This window comes from Myxocyprinus asiaticus, chromosome 34 (assembly GCF_019703515.2).
Source record: "Myxocyprinus asiaticus isolate MX2 ecotype Aquarium Trade chromosome 34, UBuf_Myxa_2, whole genome shotgun sequence".
In the NCBI taxonomy this organism is placed as follows: domain Eukaryota; kingdom Metazoa; phylum Chordata; class Actinopteri; order Cypriniformes; family Catostomidae; genus Myxocyprinus; species Myxocyprinus asiaticus.
Window position 1 is genome coordinate 27,514,876 of NC_059377.1, and position 19,586 is coordinate 27,534,461.

The 19,586-nt window shown below is 44.3% G+C and overlaps 1 protein-coding gene across 1 annotated transcript in view; it reads right to left on the minus strand.

The window, feature by feature from the left end:
- Positions 1-19,586, minus strand: part of LOC127425389 (CUB and sushi domain-containing protein 3-like) — a 701,868-nt gene that overhangs the window by 262,067 nt on the left and 420,215 nt on the right. Inside the window, exons 8-9 of the mRNA XM_051671320.1 lie at positions 5,604-5,691; positions 3,239-3,363 (exon numbers count right to left, since the gene is read on the minus strand). Coding sequence (XP_051527280.1) covers positions 3,239-3,363; positions 5,604-5,691 — 213 coding nt within the window. The remainder of the gene's footprint in view (positions 1-3,238; positions 3,364-5,603; positions 5,692-19,586) is intronic.

Here is a 19,586-nt window from a genome sequence, read left to right on the forward strand (position 1 = left end):
TGCAGTGTTTTTTTTTTTTTTTTGGATTTTTCCCCTTTTTCTCCCAATTTGAAATGCCCAATTCCCGATGCGCTAAGTCCTCGTGGTCGCATAGTGATTCGCCTCAGTCCGGGTGGCGGAGGACAAATCCCATTTGCCTCCACGTCTGAGAGAGTCAACCCGCGCATCTCATCACGTGGCTTGTTGAGCGCGTTGCCATGGAGACATAGAGCGTGTGTAGGCTTCACGCCATCCACCGCGGCAACCACGCTCAATTCACCATGCGCCCCACCGAGAACAAACCACATTATAGCGACCACGAGGAGGTTACCCCATGTGACTCTACCCTCCCTAGCAACCGGGCCAATTTGGTTGCTTTGCTGGAGTCACTCAGCACGCCCTGGGATTCGAACTAGCGAACTCCGGGGGTGGTAGCCAGTGTATTTTACCACTGAGCTACCCAGGCCCCCTATCATCCACTGCAGTGTTGAGGTCGCCCGGGATGTGAGTGGCTCATAGCGACTTAAGGCACTGCTGACTCCAGAGGAGGAGACGGTGGGCGAGTTGTGACATGCAACGGGAGCGTAGACCGCCTTGGCAGTTGATGTACGCTACCGTCATCGTGTTGTCCATCCGGACCAACAAGTGCTTGCCCTAGATCAACAGCAAGAACCTCCGCAGGGCGAGCAGTACTGCCAACAACTCTAGGCAGTTGATGTGCCAACGCAGCCACAGGCCAGTCCAGGAGCCGGCGGCTGTGTGCCCGTTGCATACGGTGCCCCAGTTCATCTTGGAGGCGTCTCTTGTAACCACGATGCAGCTGGAGACCTGCTCTAGGGGAACTCCTGCCCATAGAAATGCAAGGTCGGTCCAAGGACTGAAGAGGTGGCGACAGATCGGCGTGATGGCCACGCGATGTGTCCCGCGATGCCATGCCCATCTCGGGACTCGAGTCTGAAGCCAGTGCTGAAGCGGTCTCATATGCTTCAACCTGAGCGGTGTGGCCACCGCTGAGGATGTGCACACTTGTTCATGAGGCGCGCTGTCATCGAGACTGAGTCCAACTCCAAACCGAGAAAAGAGATACTCTGAACCGGGGAGAGCTTGCTCTTTTCCCAGTTGACCCGAAGCCCCAGTCGGCTGAGGTGCCGGAGCACGAGATCCCTGTGTGCGCACAGCAACTCTCGAGAGTGAGCTAGGATTAGCCAGTCGTCGAGTTGAGGATGCGGATGCCCACTTCCCTTAGCGGGGCAAGGGCTGCCTCTACGACCTTCGTGAAGACACAAGGGGACAAGGACAGGCCGAAGGGGAGGACCTTGTACTGGTACGCCTGGCCTTCCGCAGGAAGGGTCTGTGTTGAGGTAAGACCGAGACGTGGAAGTACGCGAACCAATCTTGATGCCGGACGCTCGCTAGAATGCATTTTTCAATCTTGAACGGGAGTCTGTGCAAAGCCCGGTTCAGTACTCGCTGGTCCAGGATTGGTCGCAACCCACCGCCTTTCTTCAGTACGATGAAGTAAGGGCTGTAGAACCCTTTCTTCATCTCAGCTGGAGGGACAGGCTCTATCGCGCCCTTGCGCAGAAGGGTATGATCACGTCGGATGTACCGGCGGGTGGGGCCTCGTGGCGGGGCGGAGCTCGAGGTGCCACGTCGAGGGGACTCATACCCATGGCCATGCTGAGACCAGGGACATTGAAGCACTTACCTGGCTCCTGCCGCCCACCATAAGATTGGCCGAGGAGGGGGGGGAGGAATCTCGTCCACGTCGTCCACCGGAACCAATCCTGTGTGGGCATGTTTGTGCCACAGCTGGGCGCACAGGGGCGGGGGGGTCCACCGCTGGAGCGCCATACCTGCAAAAATGGGACGGTGTACGGTGGTCATGACGATGGCCGTGCGCACCGGACATGTGACCCAGGAAACGAGAAATCCACTCTTTTGTCGAACTTTTGGGTACCGCAGCCTCTTGTGCATGCGGCAAAAAATGAAACAAAAGATTCTCCTCCCGGCCCTCCACCGGGGGATGGAGTGATCTGTTCACCAGCTCCAGAGAAGCAGGTCTCCTTGCCCCTGGGTCGTCCGTCTCAGGGGCTCTTCAAAGCCTTCCTCGGGTACTTGGCAGCCAACTGTGAGACGGGTGCTATCTGCTTCCTGCGTTGGGCTCCACGCCGGGGCCGGGCCACGGGGGCGGGCTGCAGCGGAGCCGGTGTTGTTGCTGCAGGAGGACGCCCTTGGCAACGAGCAGATGGGGTGCGGGGTCTTGAGCCGTGCCAGGGCAAGATGTGTTGTATGGCCTCCGTATGCTTCTTCACCACCGAGAACTGCTGGGCAAAATCCTCGACGGTGTCGCCGAACAAGCCAACCTGGGAGATGGGGGCGTCAAGGAACCGTGCCTTGTCAGCCTCTCGCATCTCAACCAAGTTGAGCCAAAGGTGGCGCTCCTGGACCACCAGGGTGGACATCGCCTGCCTGAGAGACCGCGCCAAATCGCCCCCAGTGCTAGCCGTGCTGGCCTCATACCCGTAGGTAGAAGGACCGAGGCGGGGAGCCGCTGGGGTGGCTTGCTTTCTTATGAAGGCAAGCTGAGACCGCAACGTTGCTATGGTCATGTTCTCGCAATGAGGATTTGACCCATCCAAGAACGATGTCTCCGCGTGGGCAGTGCCCAGACACATAAGACAGCAATCGTGGCCGTCAGAAGCGGAGAGATAATGACCGCAACCAGGAATAACACACAAATGGAAAGGCATCTTTAAAGAGACGTTCCGTGTGTGCCGCTCTTTTTGTGAATGAAAATATACTCTTTTAGAATTTACTCTCTTTTTTCGCTCTGCTGAAGTACCAAGGGGCATTCTCTGCACTCCACAGGTGCAGAGGGGGAGAAGCCGCTGAAATGCGCCGTAAATCCAGCAGTTTTGAGGTGCGTATTTGGAGGGAATTGAATTCAGTGCACTGAATACAACAGCTCGGCTACAAAGAGAAAATCTGAATGAGTGGTTGCATACCAGCTCCTTTTATACCCATATGTCTGGGGGAGTGGCATGCACATTCCACTCGCCAATTCCCATTGGACTTTTTTTCAAAAAATCAGAGGTGTTTGGGGCTCCCAAGAGTGACCCCTAGTGTCACTACATCAACACAACGTCGAGTGAGTGACAGATGGGGAACAAAAAATATATAATATAGTGTTTCATTATTTTATTCATATACTGATCACATTTATCAATTAATTTACAAAGGCCTATAATAGACTCACCTCTACAGACAGGTCGATGGTCACTCCACGCTGCAAACACCTCAGCCACTCTCTGACAGGTGATGCTCTTGGAGCCCTGGAGAACGTGGTCTTCATCACAGGTGAACTGGGCTGTGGCACCAATACTGTGGAAGGGGGAATCAGTACAAACACACGCATACAATAGCAGGATGACAAACAAATCAGTTCCTACACAAATACAATAGTGTAATTGATTAGTAAAACACATAGACTAGGTTCACACAGTCAGTGTTTCAGATTGACAACCATATTTACTAACAGGTTTGACTCTCAAATTATCTGGTACATTCAGCAGCAGACAGAACTGGATTAAATAATGTCTGTATGGACAGGCCACCAAAGTCAACTCCATTCTCTAACCTCTGATAACCTTGCATAATGCCTGTAACCATAGTTACAGAAAACAAAATATAAAAACTTTATACTGCCTTCAAGGATTTTTTATTTTTTTTTGCCTTTATTGGATAGTATAATGGAGAGAGAGAAACAGGAAATTACTGAGGAGAAGAGAGGGATTAGGCTCTGACAAGGATTTCATTTTTATTCTAAACTATTTTGGGCAGCTCCCACAGCTTCCATCTTCTCAAGAATCTGGTCAAGAACTCTCTGGATCTTTGTCAGAGTTTTGCTTCGCTTTCCAATTGCAAAATACAGATATGTTCTGCCTTTTTTTCATAACCTAAGAGAGTTTGACAGCTCTAATACTAGCGATTGACAGCAAAGAATAATGCCATATTAATAATCCGTGACGTGACAGACAACTAGTTATCGACTGTGTTTCCGTTTAAATAGCACACATCAACCTAACTCACTCTCAAAATTTGGTAGTTAGTCCTGAACATTTAAGGGAGTAACTTATGTAAGAGAATGCAGTTGTCACTCTCCAAATTTTGTATGAACAGAATGTTATTTAACACTCCAAACAGAACAGACAACCATATCCTGCTGAGTGAATGTAGCTATACACACACAAAGTTTTGGAGTGAAGTATTGCAAGATTGACAAGAGAGGAATAAATAAATGAAAGGATATCAGAAGAGCATCTTATCTTCCTTCCTTACTCACAATCGATACGGTGGTGCTTCTTCTGGATAATTTTAAACTCTAGTCTAGAGCTTCCTCTGCTCCTTCAACTCTCCCTTGAATCTGACATTTCACAGCACTCAACAAAATCTGCTCCACATAGTCTGACACTGACCATTCATATGATTCCATTTGAGGAAACCACAAACAGGACTTATGCAAGATGGTGCGTGATCTTGTGCAAAAGACCTTTTTCTCTGCTGGCACTGTATCTAACACCAAATGCTCTCACAACTTTAGCTGGAATCTGCTGCAATCCACGTTTCAAAAAAGCCTGCAATTACATCAGTGTCACAATTCGAATCTGCTGGTCCTAACTGCCGGCAAAGCTGTGCTCCATACGCATATTGTCAGCATCCCTATGGAGCTGGTATTAGCATGACATTGCGAAAGTGGCTGTGTTGAAGAGGGATCTGGAAGGAGATAATTTACATTCTCCGGGAGTACTAAATAGAGGACAGTAATATATTCAGGCGCTACAATATTAATGACAGGTATCAGTCCAGAAGTGTTATGGCTGTTAACATGTTTCTTCTCTCCACAAAAACTTCAATATTTTTGCATTTAATGCTAGATGACTTGCATTTTACATTTTGAGAAAATAATGAAATATATTTTCACAATATAGCAAAAAAAAAAAAAAAAAAAATATTTTTTTATCAATCATATATTTTTGGCACTTAACTGTTAAGATTATACTCAATTCATTATAATTACCTTGCTGAGTCAACCTTAAAGTGATAATTCATAGGTCACAGTTCAGTTTGAAATTCTCTCATTATGTACTCACCCTCATGTTGTTTCAAATCTTTATGGCTTTCTATCTTCAGGAGAACACAATAGACAATGTTAGGCAGAATGTTAGCCTCCATAGTAACAATTCACTTTCATTGTATGGAGAAAAAAAAAACAAAAAAAAAAAAACAATGCAATGAAAATGAAAAGTGTCTGAGACTTACATTCTGCCTAACATTTCCTTTAGTGTTCCACAGAAGATATACAAGTCATACAGGTTTGAAACAACATGAGGGTGGGTAATACATTTTTCACGTTAAATACATTTGTTTACAGAACATTTATTAACCCAACTAGAAATTGCACTTGCAACCAGTCACTAAACATTTTACTTGGAGAGTTCTCAGTTTTCCTTTTAATGTGGAGGAGATAATAGTCACTAGATCTGACTACGTGAAAGTTGCTTTATACACTGGTCTTCCTAGGGGACATTTAATGTGGATGCACAGTACCGAAGGGTGGTTACCTAAAGTCGTTACCAATACGCTTGCCATTTTCAGGTTCCCCCGGGTCTGGACAGGAGTTGGATGCCTGTTTGATTCCTCCTTCATTTACTGCAAATTCAGAGCATAGTTTGCCATTAGATACATGCACTCCTTCAAACAATTACCAGCACAGTTTTGTCATGCAATCCTCATGCAATAAGGCTCACAGAATTGCATACAGTATACATAACACTTGCTATAGGATTTGAAGAAGAGGTGGAACTTGGAACACACACGTACACACTGCACACAAAATGCATTTAATTGATAACTGCTCACCACAAATGTGCATCAATGCAGTTGTCACTTGGTAAGTGTGACTACATCATTGTGAGTGCAGATTCTGGCTAAATCCCAGATTGCATTGACAACTGTTTCTGCTAAATTGAGAGTGTAATTTATTATGAGTGCACTTACTAGCTCAGTATAGTCAACACTATTACAGTGGCCACTACGTTGGGGAACAAAAAATGCTGAATCAAGAACTTCAAGTTACACTTTAAAATTCTTATCAAAATTCTTAATAAAATAGTTCTTATCAAACATTAAATAATGCTAAACAGATCAGTCGATCAGGTACATTAAAAAATGAACTTCTTTCAGGAATATTTCAAGACATTTATAACAACTGTAACAATATACATTAACAAATGGCAAGCATATTAAGCTAACACAACAAATTGCAATGGTTGATCCTGCTTTGGCTTCTTTTGGAACCATTTTTGTTGGTGGAACAACAATAACTAAAATGCTTACGGTCAAATCAAATATGATATTGATTAAGTGTTTATATTTTTTCTTATGAGAGTCCAAGAACTTTTGGATAACCTAAAAAACAACTTCAAGTTCTCAGTCTTTGGCAATGATTTATGAACTAGTCTAAAAAAAAATATGAAGTTGAAGTCTGGAGTGGTAGGCATGACCCATGTGAAAAGTATGTAGAGTAATAATTTTGAGAGCCATGTCACTGAGTGGACATGACTTAAAATGCAACCCATTAGACAAAAACACACGCAGACAGTGGCGGATATAGGCCTGGGCAACATGGGCAGTTGCCCATGGCGGCATCTTGCGGGGGGGTGGGGGTGGGGGTGATGGTTGGCGGCACGAGGCACCCACACAGACCCCCCCCCCGGTCAACAACTTTGGGGGTGTGTTGAAGCGGGTTTTGCCCAGGGCGGCATATAAGCTAGAACCGTTACTGCACGCAGGCATGCACACAGGTAGGCATGCATGCACGCACGCACGCACACACACACACTCACAGATGTTTGGAATGATGAAATGAATGCTCGGTAAATATTGCATTTAACCATGCAGTTAAACTTAGCTAAGAACAAAAAGGTTTCTACATTATGAATACATGCAAACTATTTTAACGTGCACACAAGTACAGCAATGTAAATTAAAATGACTCCCAATGAATTGCAGACACACACTTTGCAAACATTTTTATGCACTTTTACTCATTAAAAAAGCTGCAATGATCCTCCAGAGCAAAAATTTTAAATTATTTGACTTAAAGGGATAATATCATACCATTTTTATTTATTTGTTTACTTGTACAGTTTTTAAAGATTTTTACCAAAAAAATGCCATAATGAAGTTTTATGAAAGATTTTCAACCTCCCGCTGAACCCTTAGAATTAAAATTATTATTGTTTTGCTGCTGTGCCTTTAATAGGATAGTTCACCCAAAAATGAAAATGCTCTCATCATTTACTCACCCTCTTGCCATTTCAGATGTGCATGACTTTCTTTCTTCTGCTGAATACAAATGAACATTTTTAGAAGAATATCTCAGCTCTGTTGGTCCTTTCAGTGCAAGTAAATGGTGGCCAGAAATCAGAAGGTCCAAAAAGCACATAAAAGCAGCATAAAAGTAATCAATATGACTCCAGTGGTTAAATCCATATATTCAAAATCGATATGATAATTGTGGATGAGAAATAGATCAATATTTATTTATATATTGATCAGTTTCTTACCCACACCCATGAAGATATGGATTAAACTACTGGAGTCTTATGGATTACTTTTATGCTGCTTTTATCTGCTTTTTGGTCTTTCAGATTTCTGGCCACCATTCACTTGCATTGAAAGAACAGAACTGAGATTTTCTTCTAAATATCTTTGTTTGTGTTCTGCAGAAGAAAGAAAGTCATACACATCAGGGATGGCATGAGGGTGAGTAAATGATGAGAGAATTTTAATTTTTTGGTGAACTATCCCTTTAAGACTCCTACATTATGTAAACACCCTTTTCGTATGAAAAACAAGATTTTCCAAATGTATTCGTCTGTCTCATAAATTTGTGAAAGTATGAGCTGCTTGTGCAGATTATGTTTCAATTAATGTCTTATGTCACTGGGGAGAAAGTTTTAAGTTCCGGAAGTCACAGTATATTTACATGGTACAATGAACTAATCTCAAAATAAGAAAAAAATCAAGATAAATGTGATTATCACAGTATGACCCATTTAAATGTTTTGTGTCTGCCTTAGCACTTAGTAGTGGTTCATATTATTATGGTACTACTCTGTGTTCAAAAACTTTTGATTCCTAAGACAATCTAATAAGGAACACTGGCTTCTTCTAATTGCTGCGAGGAGTGATTCAGACTCGTAAACACCAGCAGTGTGGCAGCTCTGGGCATCTTATAGCCCTTTAAGAGAGGCCTATGATGTTACTCCCTGTCTCTACAGAAAATAGCTTATGATTGACTGATGAAGAGGTGGAAGTGTGGTCAGGACACAGAGAGCAGGCAGAGCGGTAATGACAGACATTGGACAGTATTTGTTGTCTTATAAATGCACAGGACAACAACGTGAGTTCGGACTGGACAGAATTATATTATTCATGAGTTTGCTAGTTTTAAACATTACCATTGAGGGATGCTGAAAGGAAAAAGGCTTACAAGTAATACTTTATACTTTTCTGCAAAGGCTTGCTACCTTTTTATTCTGTTACAACTCTATTTGGGGATTAAAATTACATTTAACTGATGAAATCTGTGCCTTCTTCATTACCTACTAAATGAAAAGGAGCTATTGTAAAATGGAGCATATTCAAATGTCAACCCAATACAGAGATTGATTTTGTCAAAGCTATTTAATACTCTTTTAATATATGCAAGGGTAAAACTGTGACTAACATCAAAAGCAATAGATTGACAAAATGGGATTTTCCTGTGTTTTGCACAGCTTTGAACATTGAGATATTCAGCCCACACTGTGACAAGGTTAATTACCATGAATATCTATGATTAATCCATGCTTATTATTTCAAATCACTCCCACTCTTCTAGCAGATTTATTGCTGTTTTTACACAACAACAATATTTCTATACCTCTCTATATAGTCAAACAATAAATTATATTGTATATTAATATATGTATAACATGCACTCTGTATATGTCATTAACGCAGGGTCCAAAGTTAACATGTACCAAACACCAAATGCAAGTAATAATTGACTTAAGCGAGTAAATAAATTAAAAAAATGTAATGTGCCAGTTGGCTGTTAATTACATTACATCAGTGAACGATAGTCATGAGTGACTGGTATCAACACAATGCAAATGTTTAAACAACTTTTTCCTCAGCTAAAAATATGCCTTGAGAAGTTTATCTTGGATGCCTAAAGTTTTTTTTTTTTTCTCTAGAAATTAATTGAGCCATACATATGTTGACTATTTTTTACACTGAGCCACCAAAATGAAAGAATGTGTCTTTTTTACATTTTTTGTAGCAGTTCAGTCTCACAGAGAGATGGAGACGGTTGCTAAAATTTCACTGTCATAGTTACGCACGTGTACGCAACCACACACACACACATATACAGGTGCTGGTCATATAATTAGAATATCATCAAAAAGTTGATTTATTTCACTAATTCCATTCAAAAAGTGAAACTTGTATATTATATTCATTCATTACACACAGACTGATATATTTCAAATGTTTATTTCTTTTAATTTTGATGATTATAACTGACAACTAAGGAAAATCCCAAATTCAGTATCTCAGAAAATTAGAATATTGTGAAAAGGTTCAATATCGAAGACACCTGGTGCCACACTCTAATCAGCTAATTAACTCAAAACACCTGCAAAGGCCTTTAAATGGTCTCTCAGTCTAGTTCTGTACGCTACACAATCATGGGGAAGACTGCTGACTTGACAGTTGTCCAAAAGACGACCATTGACACGTTGCACAAGGAGGGAAAGACACAAAAGGTCATTGCAAAAGAGGCTGGCTGTTCACAGAGCTCTGTGTCCAAGCACATTAATAGAGAGGTGAAGGGAAGGAAAAGATGTGGTAGAAAAAAGTGTACAAGCAATAGGGATAACCGCACCCTGGAGAGGATTGTGAAACAAAACCCATTCAAAAATGTGGGGGAGAACCACTACGCACAGACGTATGCAAGACATGGGTTTCAGCTGTCGCATTCCTTGTGTCAAGCCACTCTTGAACAACAGACAGCATCTGAAGCATCTCGCCTGGGCTAAAGACAAAAAGGACTGGACTGCTGCTGAGTGGTCCAAAGTTATGTTCTCTGATGAAAGTAAATTTTGCATTTCCTTTGGAAATCAGGGTCCCAGAGTCTGGAGGAAGAGAGGAGAGGCACACAATCCATGTTGCTTGAGGTCCAGTGTAAAGTTTCCACAGTCAGTGATGGTTTGGGGTGCCATGTCATCTGCTGGTGTTGGTCCACTGTGTTTTCTGAGGTCCAAGGTCAACGCAGCCGTATACCAGGAAGTTTTAGAGCACTTTATGCTTCCTGCTGTTGACCAACTTTATGGAGATGCAGATTTCATTTTCCAACAGGACTTGGCACCTGCACACAGTGCCAAAGCAACCAGTATCTGGTTTAAGGACCATGGTATCCCTGTTCTTAATTGGCCAGCAAACTCGCCTGACCTTAACCCCATAGAAAATCTATGGGGTATTGTGAAGAGGAAGATGCGATATGCCAGACCCAACAATGCAGAAGAGCTGAAGGCCACTATCAGAGCAACCTGGGCTCTCATAACACCTGAGCAGTGCCACAGACTGATCGACTCCATGCCACGCCGCATTGCTGCAGTAATTCAGGCAAAAGGAGCCCCAACTAAGTATTGAGTGCTGTACATGCTCATACTTTTCATGTTCATACTTTTCAGTTGGCCAAGATTTCTAAAAATCCTTTCTTTGTATTGGTCTTAAGTAATATTCTAATTTTCTGAGATACTGAATTTGGGATTTTCCTTAGTCGTCAGTTATAATCATCAAAATTAAAAGAAATAAACATTTGAAATATATCAGTCTGTGTGTAATGAATGAATATAATATACAAGTTTCACTTTTTGAATGGAATTAGTGAAATAAATCAACTTTTTGATGATATTCTAATTATATGACCAGCACCTGTATATACACACATATATATACACACACATATATATATATATATATATATATATATATATATATATATATATATATATACACACACAGGTGCATCTCAATAAATTAGAATGTTGTGGAAAAGTTCATTTATTTCAGTAATTCAACTCAAATTGTGAAACTTGTGTATTAAATAAATTCAATGCACACAGACTGAAGTAGTTTAAGTCTTTGGTTCTTTTAATTGTGATGATTTTGGCTCACATTTAACAAAAACCCACCAATTCACTATCTCAAAAAATTAGAATATGGTGACATGCCAATCAGCTAATCAACTCAAAACACATGCAAAGGTTTCCTGAGCCTTCAAAATGGTCTCTCAGTTTGGTTCACTAGGCTACACAATCATGGGGAAGACTGCTGATCTGACAGTTGTCCAGAAGACAATCATTGACACCCTTCACAAGGAGGGTAAGCCACAAACATTCATTGCCAAAGAAGCTGGCTGTTCACAGAGTGCTGTATCCAAGCATGTTAACAGAAAGTTGAGTGGAAGGAAAAAGTGTGGAAGAAAAAGATGCACAACCAACCGAGAGAACCGCAGCCTTATGATTGTCAAGCAAAATCGAACAAGAATTTGGGTGAACTTCACAAGGAATGGACTGAGGCTGGGGTCAAGGCATCAAGAGCCACCACACACAGACTTGTCAAGGAATTTGGCTACAGTTGTCGTATTCCTCTTGTTAAGCCACTCCTGAACCACAGACAACGTCAGAGGCGTCTTACCTGGGCTAAGGAGAAGAAGAACTGGACTGTTGCCCAGTGTTCCAAAGTCCTCTTTTCAGATGAGAGCAAGTTTTGTATTTCATTTGGAAACCAAGGTCCTCGAGTCTGGAGGAAGGGTGGAGAAGCTCATAGCCCAAGTTGCTTGAAGTCCAGTGTTAAGTTTCCACAGTCTGTGATGATTTGGGGTGCAATGTCATCTGCTGGTGTAGGTCCATTGTGTTTTTTGAAAACCAAAGTCACTGCACCCGTTTACCAAGAAATTTTGGAGCACTTCAGGCTTCCTTCTGCTGACCAGCTTTTTAAAGATGCTGATTTCATTTTCCAGCAGGATTTGGCACCTGCCCACACTGCCAAAAGCACCAAAAGTTGGTTAAATGACCATGGTGTTGGTGTGCTTGACTGGCCAGTAAACTCACCAGACCTGAACCCCATAAAGAATCTATGGGGTATTGTCAAGAGGAAAATGAGAAACAAGAGACCAAAAAATGCAGATGAGCTGAAGGCCACTGTCAAAGAAACCTGGGCTTCCATACCACCTCAGCAGTGCCACAAACTGATCACCTCCATGCCACGCCGAATTGAGGCAGTAATTAAAGCAAAAGGAGCCCCTACCAAGTATTGAGTACATATACAGTAAATGAACATACTTTCCAGAAGGCCAACAATTCACTAAAAATGTTTTTTTTTATTGGTCTTATGATGTATTCTAATTTTTTGAGATAGTGAATTGGTGGGTTTTTGTTAAATGTGAGCCAAAATCATCACAATTAAAAGAACCAAAGACTTAAACTACTTCAGTCTGTGTGCATTCAATTTATTTAATACACGAGTTTCACAATTTGAGTTGAATTACTGAAATAAATGAACTTTTCCACGACATTCTAATTTATTGAGATGCACCTGTATATACAGTACAACAGTATTGTCCAAAAGTTTTAGGCACTTGTGAAAAATATTGTAAAATGAGGATTTCTCAAAGAATAATACCATAAATAGTTTTCATTTATCAATTAATGTTATACAAAGTCCAGTAAACATAAAAAGAGCTAAATCAATATTTGGTGTGACCACCTTTGCCTTCAAAACAGCACCAACTCTCCCAGGTACACTTGGACACACTTTTTATTGGTTGTTGGCAGATAGGATGTTCCAAGCGTCTTGGAGAATTCACCACAGTTCTTCTACAGTGGTGTGAAAAAGTGTTTGCCCCCTTCCTGATTTCTTATTTTTTTGCATGTTTGTCACACTTAAATGTTTCAGATCATCAAACAAGTTTAAATATTAGTCAAAGATAACACAAGTAAACACAAAATGCAGTTTTTAAATGAAGGTTGTTATTATTAAGGGAAAACAAAATCCAAACCTACATGGCCCTGTGTGAAAAAGTGTTTGCCCCACCTGTTAAAACATAACTTAACTGTGGTTTATCACACCTGAGTTCAATTTCTCTAGACACACCCGGGCCTGATTAATGCCACACCTGTTCTCAATCAAGAAATCACTTAAATAGGACCTGCCTGACAAAGTGAAGTAGACCAAAACATCTTCAAAAGCTAGACATCATGCCGAGATCTAAAGAAATTCAGGAACAAATGAGAAAGAAAGTATTTGAGATCTATCAGTCTGGAAAAGGTTATAAAGCCATTTCTAAAGCTTTGGAACTCCAGAGAACCACAGTGAGAGCCATTATCCACAAATGGCGAAATATGGAACAGTGGTGAACCTTTCCAGGAGTGGCCGGCCGACCAAAATTACCCCAAGAGTGCAATGACGACTCATCCAAGAGGTCACAAAAGACCACAACAACATCCAAAGAACTGCAGGCCTCACTTGCCTCAGTTAAGGTCAGTGTTCATGACTCCACCATAAGAAAGAGACTGGGCAAAAATGGCCTGCATGGCAGAGTTCCAAGACGAAAACCACTGCTGAGCAAAAAGAACATTAAGGCTCGTCTCATTTTTGCCAGGAAACATCTTTATGATCCCCAAGACTTTTGGGAAAATACTCTGTGGACTGACGAGACAAAAGTTGAACTTTTTGGAAGGTGTGTATCCCATTACATCTGGTGTAAAAGTAACACCGCATTTCAGAAAAAGAACATCATACCAACAGTAAAATATGGTGGTGGTAGTGTGATGGTCTGGGGCTGTTTTGCTGCTTCAGGACCTGGAAGACTTGCTGTGATAAATGGAACCATGAATTCTGCTATCTACCAAAAAACCCTGAAGGAGAATGTCCGGCCATCTGTTCGTGACCTCAAGCTGAAGCGAACTTGGGTTCTGCAGCAGGACAATGATCCAAAACACACCAGCAAGTCCACCTCTGAATGGCTGAAGAAAAACAAAATGAAGAATTTGGAGTGGCCTAGTCAAAGTCCTGACCTGAATCCTATTGAGATGCTGTGGCATGACCTTAAAAAGGCAGTTCATGCTCGAAATCCCTCCAATGTGGCTGAATTACAACAATTCTGCAAAGATGAGTGGGCCAAAATTCCTCCACAGCGCTGTAAAAGACTCATTGCAAGTTATCGCAAACGCTTGACTGCAGTTGTTGCTGCTAAGGGTGGGCCAACCAGTTATTAGGTTTAGGGGCCAATCACTTTTTCACACAGGGCCATGTAGGTTTGGATTTTGTTTTCCCTTAATAATAACAACCTTCATTTAAAAACTGCATTTTGTGTTTACTTGTGTTATCTTTGACTAATATTTAAACTTGTTTGATGATCTGAAACATTTAAGCGTGACAAACATGCAAAAAAATAAGAAATCAGGAAGGGGCAAACACTTTTTCACACCACTGTATCTATTTAGGCCGTTTCAATTGCTTCAATTTAATTCAATTTAAATGACCATCTCAAGACAAATGTTTTTTGTGAAACATTAACATACTGTATGTATTTTTTATAAAAACTAATGGAAAATACAGTTTCATGGCCAGTAAGAAAAATGTATGACCATTGTGGCAAAAATTTAAGTGGACATTGCATTAGACATGTTTTACAAAGCTATAACACTGTAAAATGTTCCATTAATGCCTTCAAATTATTTCAGATTTCTTAAAAATAACAAAACATGAGGCCTTTAATGTCAAACTTCCTTGCTCTAAAAATTTGTATTTACCTCAGTAAAAAATATCACAGCTAAAAAACAGTTAGACTTGCCAGAGTTGAATGGAAAACGTCTTGGTTACTGGTGTAACCTCTGTTCCCTGATGGAGGGAACGAGATGTTGTGTCGATGTAGTGACACTAGTGGTTCGCTCTTGAGAGCCCCAATCACCTTTGCTTTATTCAGAAAAGGCCAATGAAAATTGGCGAGTGGAATTTGCATGCCACTCTCTGCCCCAGACATACAGGTGTAAAAGGAGATGGCATGCACCACTCATTCAGAGTTGTGCTGAGGAGCCGAGAGAGAGTCCCGGCCATGTCAGCGGTCAGTTCAGCACCGTGGCAGGAGGGACACAACGTCTCGTTCCGTCCATCAGGGAACAGAGGTTACACCAGTAACCAAGACTCGACGTTGTGTCGATGTAGTGACACCAGGGGTTCCTATATGAAATGCCACAGGCGCTGAACCATGTCACGAAGTACGGAAGAGTGGACATGTCATGACCTTCCAGCGAGTTAGGTAAGGCATCTCCTGGGTCCCAACAAGGGAGGGAGGAGGCACTTACCGGAGGAAGCTACAGGCGGTGGTCTTTCCTGATTTTTGTATTAAGTAATTTTCCGCCGAGCACCTGCTAGAATAACGCTGGGGAAGTGCTCTTCCCTCTCCAGGAGGCATACCACGAGTACTGGGCCAGGCGGCGTCACTCCTCCGCCGAGTTCGCCGCCGAACAGTGCTTAAGGATTTAAAGAGGTGTCCAGTGTTCACCAGTTATAGGGAAATGTTGTGGAAAAGATAGCGCACATTGTTACCTCAAGAGGGGAAAGGCGCAAACCCCGTAACACTCAGGTCGAAACCGGTTCTATGCGCAGGTTGTAGAACCTCGCAAAGGTATTGGGTGTAGCCCAACCCACTGCTCTGCATATGTCTGCTAGAGAGGTGCCCCTTGCCAGTGCCCAGGAGGACGCAACACCTCTGGTGGAGTGCGCCCGGACTCCCAAAGGGCACGGCAGTTCTTGTGATTGGTACACAACATCTGTGCAATGAGGCTTACTGGGGGAAACGCGTACTTGCGCAGCCCCTGAGGCAAGCTGTGTGCCAAGGCATCCGTGCTGAGGGAAACCTCAGACAGGAAGTACCAAAGGGGGCAGTGAGAGGACTCTCGGGAGGCGAACAGGTCCACCTGCACCTTTCCGAATCTCTCCCAAATCAGCTGGACTGCATGGGGTGGAGTCCGTCCTGAATCAATGGCCAAAGCCTCTGCAGGGCCAGCAATACTGCCAGCAACTCTAGGCAGTTGATGTGCCATTGCAGGCGGGGCCCTGTCCAGAGCCCAGATACTGCCTGCCCATTGCATACAGTGCCCCAGCCCAAATTCAAGGCATCTGTCGTGACCACGACGCACCTCGAGACCTGCTCTAAGGGAACCCCTGCCTGTAGAAATGCCAGGTCTGTCCAAGGACTGAAAGCTTGACGGTACCGAGGTGTGATAGTCACACACTGGGTGCCATGGCACCATGACCACCTCAGGACTTGAGTCTGTAGCCAGTGCTGAAGCGGTCTCATATGCATCAATCCGAGGGGGAGTACCGCCACCGAGGATGCCATATACCCCAGAAGCCTCTGAAATTGTTTCACCGGGACCGCTACCTTCTGCATGAAGGTTTTCAGGCAGGCCAGCACTGACAGTGCACGCTGGTTTATAAGGCATGCCATTAGGGTGACCGAGTCCAACTCCATACCGAGAAAAGAGATGCTCTGCGCTGGGGAGAGCTTGCTCTTTTCCCAGTTGACCTGAAGCTTCAGTCGGTCAAGGTGCCGAAGTACAAGGTCCCTGTGCACACAATAGATCTCACAAGTGAGCTAGGATCAGCCAGTCATCGAAATAATTGAGAATGCGAATACCCTTCTCCCTCAGCGGGGCCAGGGCAGCCTCTGTGAACTTGGTAAAGATGCAAGGAGATAGGGACAGACTGAAAGGGAGGACCTTGTACTGGTATGCTTGTCCCTCGAAGGCAAACCGAAGAAAGGGTCTGTGTCGAGGAAGGATTGATACGTGAAGGTATGTGTCCTTCAGGTCGATGGCCGCGAACCAATCCTTCCAAGCCTGTGTAAGGCTCTGTTCAAGGAACGCAGATCCAGGATTGGGCGCAACCTACCCCCTCTCTTGGGCATGATAAAATAGGGGCTGTAAAAGCCCTTGTGAGACTTGGCTAAGGGGATGGGTTCTATCGCTCTCTTCGCCAGAAGGACCGAGGCATCCTTGTCTCGCACAGCAGTGGAGAGGACGCCACTGAACCTGGGCGGCCGTCTGGCGAACTGGATGATGTAGCTGAGCCGGATCGCCCTGATAAGCCATCGTGATGGGCTGGAAAGCGCTAACCATGCTTCCAGCCTTTCCGCTAAAGGCACCAGGGGGACGATTGGACTTATCACACCCGGAGTGGGTGGTTCATGGCAGGGCAGAGCAGACGTCCCACCGGGAGGATCGTCCAGGGGAGGCGTGCTGCTCCACGAGCCCGCAACGGTGACCGGTGGCTGAAGTGTGCGAGCGGCCCCAAGAACCACCATATTTACCTGTTTGCTGGCTTTCTTTCGATGGAAAACAAGGGAACGCGAGATACTCGCATCCCGCTCACTGACCGGAAAGACTTTCAGCGCCTGGTCATCGCGGGTGCGGGAGGGGCTGAGCATTGGAGAATGACCCAGGGATTGAGGAAACTGCTCTTTTTGGGACAATTTGGGTGCCGGAGCCCAGAAGGCATCCGGCGATGTTGGGAGTCCCACCTCGTGCTGACCCAGGGGTGGGAGAGTCGTCAATGAGCGCTGCCTCATCCCTGGGTCGCCCGTCTCAGGACTGCCTCGAAGCCTGTCCGGTGTTCTTGGTGGCCGCCTTCCTGCAGGAGGATCTTCCTCTCAAAGACCGGTGTAAGGGTTCAGATGGTGGGGGAGCCGGGCCGGCACCGCAGGAGGATGGCCCTGGTGAGAGGCAGATGGGGCACTGGACTTCGGAGGCCTATAGGCGGCCGAGCTGCGACTTGGCAGGATGTGTTTGATGGCCTCCGTCTGCTTCTTCACCGTCGAGAACTGGTGGGTGAAATCCTCGACAGTGTCACCAAAGAGCCCCCCTTGGGAGATGGGCGCATTGAGAAAGCGGACTTTCTTGGTGTTACACATCTCTGCAAGATTGAGCCACAGGTGCCGCTCTTGGACCACCAAGGTGGACATAGTCCGGCCCAGGGCACGTGCCATGACTTTTGTCACCCGTAGAGCAAGGTCGGTCGCGGTGCGCAGTTCCTGCATAAGCCCTGGGTCAGTCCTACCCTCGTGCAGATCTTTCAGCGCCTTGGCCAGATGGACCTGCAGGATGGCCATGGCGTGTAGGGCAGAAGCAGCCTGACCCACGGCGTTGTAAGCCTTCGTCATGAGTGATGAAGAAAACATCCTCATCCAGAGCTCTACCGCCTGAGAGCGGGAGCTCAGAAGATTCGTCCACTTCCGAAAGCAGAAGCCCACCCTCCGATGTTGCAACCGATAACTCATCCTCGTCGTGAGCCCCGAACGAGATATTAAATCCACCCTGAGGCGGACCGCCTACCTCGCTCGTGAACTCTACCAGGTAGAACGAGCGTGCTTTGGGCTGGGAGGTCCACGAGGATTGAGCCGGCAGACACGCTCCCATATCCACATCCAGATCGCCTGCGGTGCTCGCCGACACAGCCACCTGAGTTTCAATGCCGGACGGACCGGGTCGGGTCTGCTTCACAAAGAAGGAAGACAGCCACGACCGCAATGTTCTCATGGGCATGTTCTCACAGTGAGAACATGACCCCTCCACACACATGCGCTCGGCTCCGAAGAACAAGTCTGAATGAGTGGTGCACGCCATCTCCTTTTATACCCGTATGTCCAGGGCGGAGAGTGGCATGCAGATTCCACTCGGCAATTTTCATTGGCCTTTTCTGAATAAAGCAAAGGTGATTGGGGCTCTCAAGAGCAAATCCCTAGTGTCACTACATCGACACAACGTCGAGTGAGTGACAGACAGGGAACTCCAGGATGTGATGAATGTAGGCTCATATAGGTGAAGACAACAGCAAATAACAAAACTACACATGAAGAAATTAAAATGGTGTGAGTAAATACAGAACAAAATTGTCTGCAATATGTGAGCTCTTGTTTGATATTATCCCACTATTTATCTCTGTCAATCCTTTCATGCATTCCCTCATCCACCAGTCATTCAGTCAGCCCAACCATCCATTCAGACAATGATTCTTCTGTGAAAATGGCCACAGAGAACCAAATCGACCCTAAAAGAGCAGATTACTTCTGGATTCTTAAATGTAGATACAATACTTGCACACAAATAATGTTTGAGCTGTTGAAGTTAACGCATTAATACATTGACCGTTGTGAAAGCAGATGGTGGGAGACATTATGCTGAGACCTGCGCCAAGCATTTTATCAATGTAGCAAGGGGAACATTTAGAATGAATTAAGCACACAAAAAACATGGGGCCGGTTGTATAAAACTGATTTAGACTAGTCTTACTATTTAGTCATCTAAAATGTTGGTCTGCATTTTTTCAGTCAGTTGCATAAAAACTTAAATCAGTTTAATTTAAGAACAAAATGTAAGACACCACACCCCTAGGCTAACTTTTGTTTATATTCTATGTTGCCA